General features: G+C 66.0%; 1 protein-coding gene across 1 annotated transcript; it reads right to left on the bottom strand.

Annotated features, from left to right (window-relative positions):
- Positions 1–867: 867 nt before the first annotated feature.
- On the bottom strand, positions 868–3,458 carry C1QL2 (complement C1q like 2). The gene is made up of 2 exons (XM_001916531.4): positions 2,268–3,458; positions 868–1,646 (listed from the first exon to the last, which is right to left on the bottom strand). The coding sequence occupies exons 1-2, from the start codon at positions 2,949–2,951 to the stop codon at positions 1,467–1,469; spliced, it is 864 nt and encodes a 287-aa protein (XP_001916566.2). The 5' UTR covers positions 2,952–3,458; the 3' UTR covers positions 868–1,466.
- Positions 3,459–3,830: the final 372 nt, after the last annotated feature.

Genomic DNA, 3,830 nt, shown 5'->3' with positions numbered 1-3,830 from the left:
GCTAACTGGTTATTTTGTAGATAACTTACTGTTTATTGGAAATTAATGATGCAACAGCAAAACAAAAAAGTAAAAAAAAAAGGCAAAACCACGTGGGGTGCCTTCCTAACCTGGGTGTGTGGAACTCCCAGTGGAAGTGAATAGAGGGGACCGAGCAAACACCTTGGGGTTCAGAGCCGGTGCCCCACACCGCCGTGCAAACGGGAAGGGAAGACTCCAGAAACGGGCATCCCTCTCCGAGGGAGAGTGTCTACCTCCCCGACCACACAGTTCTGGGTGCATTCAGGGAGCTGGAGGACCCACAGATTGGCCTCGGTTACCAGCCCCTTTGAGAGATGCGGCCCTGGCTGGTGTGTGGGTACCAGACACATGCTGAGTACCCTGTGTGCCTGAGTGGGGGTGTTTCTCCCGGGGACTTCCTGCACTTCCTTCTCTGGGCAAACATCTCAGTGATCACCTGCTGGCAGGTGCCTCGTTCATGCCTCCCATTTTGCAGAAATGCCTCCTCTTTCCCTTCCTGTTGCAGAAGCTCCTGCCCTTTGACCTCCACCCACAAAGCTGGCAGCCTTAGAGATCCAGCCGTCCTCTGGTCCCGTCCTGTCAGCCTCTACCTCTCTCAGCACCCTCCTCTGGGCCCCTCCTGTTCATGGCTGCAGCCCAGGGGAGGACTCCTCCCTTAAAGGGTAGGACACCGCTACCCCATCTCCCCATGTCTTTTCACCCACCCCAGGCGGCAGGGACAAGGCAGTGGCTGGCAAGTAGGGCATAGATGGGGCTGTTTAGGGTCCAGTTAAGGTCATCACACCAAGGTGAGCATCTGGAGGTGGGGTCCTGGGGCCACGCTGACAGAGACATCGGAGCCTATAGTCTAAAAACATAATTTAATGCATCGCGGTGGGTCTGAGTTGGGAGTGTGGTGGAGAGGCGAATTTTCCGTTTGCTGGGATTCTGCTGCGGGAGGATTTGTGGCTGACAGGGAAATTTGCACAAGTATTTTGGGTCACAAAGAAGGACGCCCCAGGGAGCTTGTGCTCACTTTGGCCTACCTCGAGGGCCAGGTTGGCCAGGGCGGGGAGCCCTCGTCCCAGGGCACTTAGAGGAGGAGGGGGACTGGAGGAGGGCAGGCTCCTGCCCCGCCTGTCCAGTCCAGTCAGGTTTGCAAAGTCTGCGCTGCTGCTGCTGCCACTGCCACTGGGGCCGCAGGGGTTCAGGTTCACGCTCATCTTGCCACTTGGTCTCCCCCTCTCCCTCCCCGGGTTGGGGACAGGGACCAGGAGCACAGCCTGGAGCGTGATGAGTCGCAGACACACCGAGGTTGGGAGCAAAACAGGGAGGACAGCAGGGATGTGTCTTTTCCAACGATGTCAGGAAGTGTCATGAAGCGAGAGCGGTCCTCGCCAGGGAACAGCGCGCCCCCAGGGGCATAGGGCGGCCTAAAGCCACCCCACCTCGCGCTCCCTGTGCCCCTAATCCGGGTACAGAAGAAAGCCGGAGAACGTGCTGTACTTGTTGTTATTGCCTCCATGCGCCTTCCCGCCGTCCAACTTCACGTACACCTCGTCTCCCGAATCGAGGTGCAGCACCACGCTGTTACTGGCGTAGTCGTAGTTCTGGTCAGCGTCCTGCGCGATGGCGCTGGCCCGGACCTAAGGGCAAGCGGCCACAGCGGGTGGGCCAGGGCCCCTCTACCTGGGCCCCTGCCCGGCCCCCACATGGCGCGCTCCCTGGCCGGCCTTCTGCCCGCGGCTTCAGGGCCCACGCTCCCACCCAAACTCCACGCTCTCTCCAACTTCGCCAACTCCTTCCCGGTCCCCTTCTCTCCGCAGCCGGCAAGTCCGGGAAGGAGGGAGAGAGCAGGCTTCATAGACACTGACCCAGAGGGGAAGGGCGGGAACCAGGGGCCAGGACTGAGAGGAAAGGAGACTGGGTGGCAAAGGGGCGACCGGGGCGCACAGGGGGAGCTATAGAAGAATGAGGTTTCCGAGGAGCCCACGGGGCTGCAGGAGGGTTTGCAAGTAACCAGAGAGTGAAGTTTGGGTAGCAGGATCCCTGGGACCTTGGGCACCACCTCTGGCGCTTCATTCCTGTAAACGCGACCAGGGCGCATTGGGAAACAGGACGCTGTGGCGCGCTCCCTCCCGGGGATCTCTCCGGCGCTCGCGAGTAGGGAGAAAGGAAGCTAGTTTCCTAGGCGGTTCGGGCCGCGGGGTGGGGACGAAGGTCTGCGGGGATTTGCCGGAAGGGGTGGGGGTCGGGGGGTCACTGACCTGCCCATTCTTGCAGAGGTCCGCCCACATGCTGGTGCCGTCGCCGCCGCGCATAAGGATGTGATAGGTGAAGAAGTAGATGCCGCGCACCTGGCAGCTGAACTTGCCGGTAGTGGGGTCGTAGTGATTGCCGAGATTGGTGACCACGTCGTCGAACTTGAGCACCTCGTAGCCTTCGTGGGGGCTCTTCAGACCCACGTAGAAGGCGATCTTGGGACCGCTGAAGGCGGCGCTCAGCGCGCCGGTCACTTCGCCCTCAGAGTCGCCGCCGCCCCCGGTTCCGCCACCCACCACCCCGACACCGCCTGCAGCGCCCGCGGTCAGCTGCAGCCCTGGCAGCCCGGGCCGCCCCGAGTCGCCCTTCTCCCCCGGGGGACCCCTGGGTCCAGGCGGGCCCGGCTCTCCAGGAGGCCCCCGTGGCCCGGGCTTGCCGGGTCGCCCTGGATCGCCCTTGGGTCCCTGGATGAAAGGAGGCGGAGGGTTGGCGCTCAGGTCCTGCATGACTTCCAGGGCGGCAGTGCTGGGTCCTGGCGGCGGCGCCTTGGCGCCCGCGGGCCCTCCACCGGGTGCGGCGCTGTATGGGTCGCAGATCATGCGGCAGGTGCCCATCATTTCGTAGTGCGCTGCGCCGGGGGGCGCCGCCTGCAGCAGCAACGGCACGGCGATGAGCAGCCCCAACGCCATGGCAAGCAGCACGCCGACGGCCGCCAGGCAGGCGCGCCGCCGCCGCTGCCACAGCCGGGAGGCGACCGCCACCAGCTCCTCCTTGCCGCCCGGGGAGGTAATGGTGGGGCGGCGCGGGCGGCCCCGCTCCCCGCGCTCGGGGGCCGACTCCGCGGGTCCCGGCCGCGCCCCCGACGTGGCGACCCTCGGCTCCGGGCGCCCAACTACTTTAGCGAGAGGCGCCCCGGCCCAGGCGCCGCTGCCCACTGCGCTGGGGCTGCTCGGGAGAGCCACGGAGCCCGACGCGCATGGCGGGGGGCGCACAGGACAAGCCCGGCGCCCCACGGTCCAGGCGGCTGCCGGGGAGCTCCGGGTGCGTGTCCGGCGTCCGGCGCGGGCTCGGCGGCGCTGCCTCCTGCCCCGCTCGGCGGGGCTCGGCGGGGCTCGGCGCGCAGTGAGGGCGCCCGGGCTCCGCGGCGCGCTCTGCTCTGCTCTCCCGCTGCTCGCTGGCTCCCGCGCGGAGGGGGGACCCAGCTACCCTGACGTAAGGAGTCCGGGGCTGAGCGGCGGAGGCGGCGAGGCAGCGCGCGCTGCCATCACTCGGGAGACGGCGCCCTCATGTCATCAGCCTTCGGTCCTCCTCCTATCGAGCGGCGTCCTCGGCAGAGGCAGCAGAGGCGCGGTTCCTCGGGCGGCGCCTGGGAGCCACAAGTGGGTGCAGCGGGCGCAGCCCCGAGCCCTGGCGCCTCGGACACACCCACTCGCCGCCGCACTCACGCGCCTCCCATCCACCGCGCACAGACGCCCACGCGCGCACTCCCGGGCGCACGCTGGCACCTCCACATGACCGCGAAGGCGCCCGGAATCCTGATGCCAGCAAGGTCCTTGGGGATCACCTAA

This window comes from Equus caballus, chromosome 18 (assembly GCF_041296265.1).
Source record: "Equus caballus isolate H_3958 breed thoroughbred chromosome 18, TB-T2T, whole genome shotgun sequence".
In the NCBI taxonomy this organism is placed as follows: Eukaryota; Metazoa; Chordata; class Mammalia; order Perissodactyla; family Equidae; genus Equus; species Equus caballus.
The sequence above is the reverse complement of the archived record's forward strand: the minus strand, read 5'-3'. Positions and strand labels throughout refer to the sequence as shown.

What these genes read in the sequence shown, in the direction of transcription:
- C1QL2 (XM_001916531.4), bottom strand. Translation starts at nt 2,951, where the DNA reads ATGGCGTTGGGGCTGCTCATCGCCGTGCCGTTGCTGCTGCAGGCGGCG. An exon ending in ACCTCTGCAAGAATGGGCAG is followed by an intron (nt 1,647 to 2,267) that starts GTCAGTGACCCC and finishes GCTTGCCCTTAG; the next exon opens with GTCCGGGCCAGCGCCATCGC.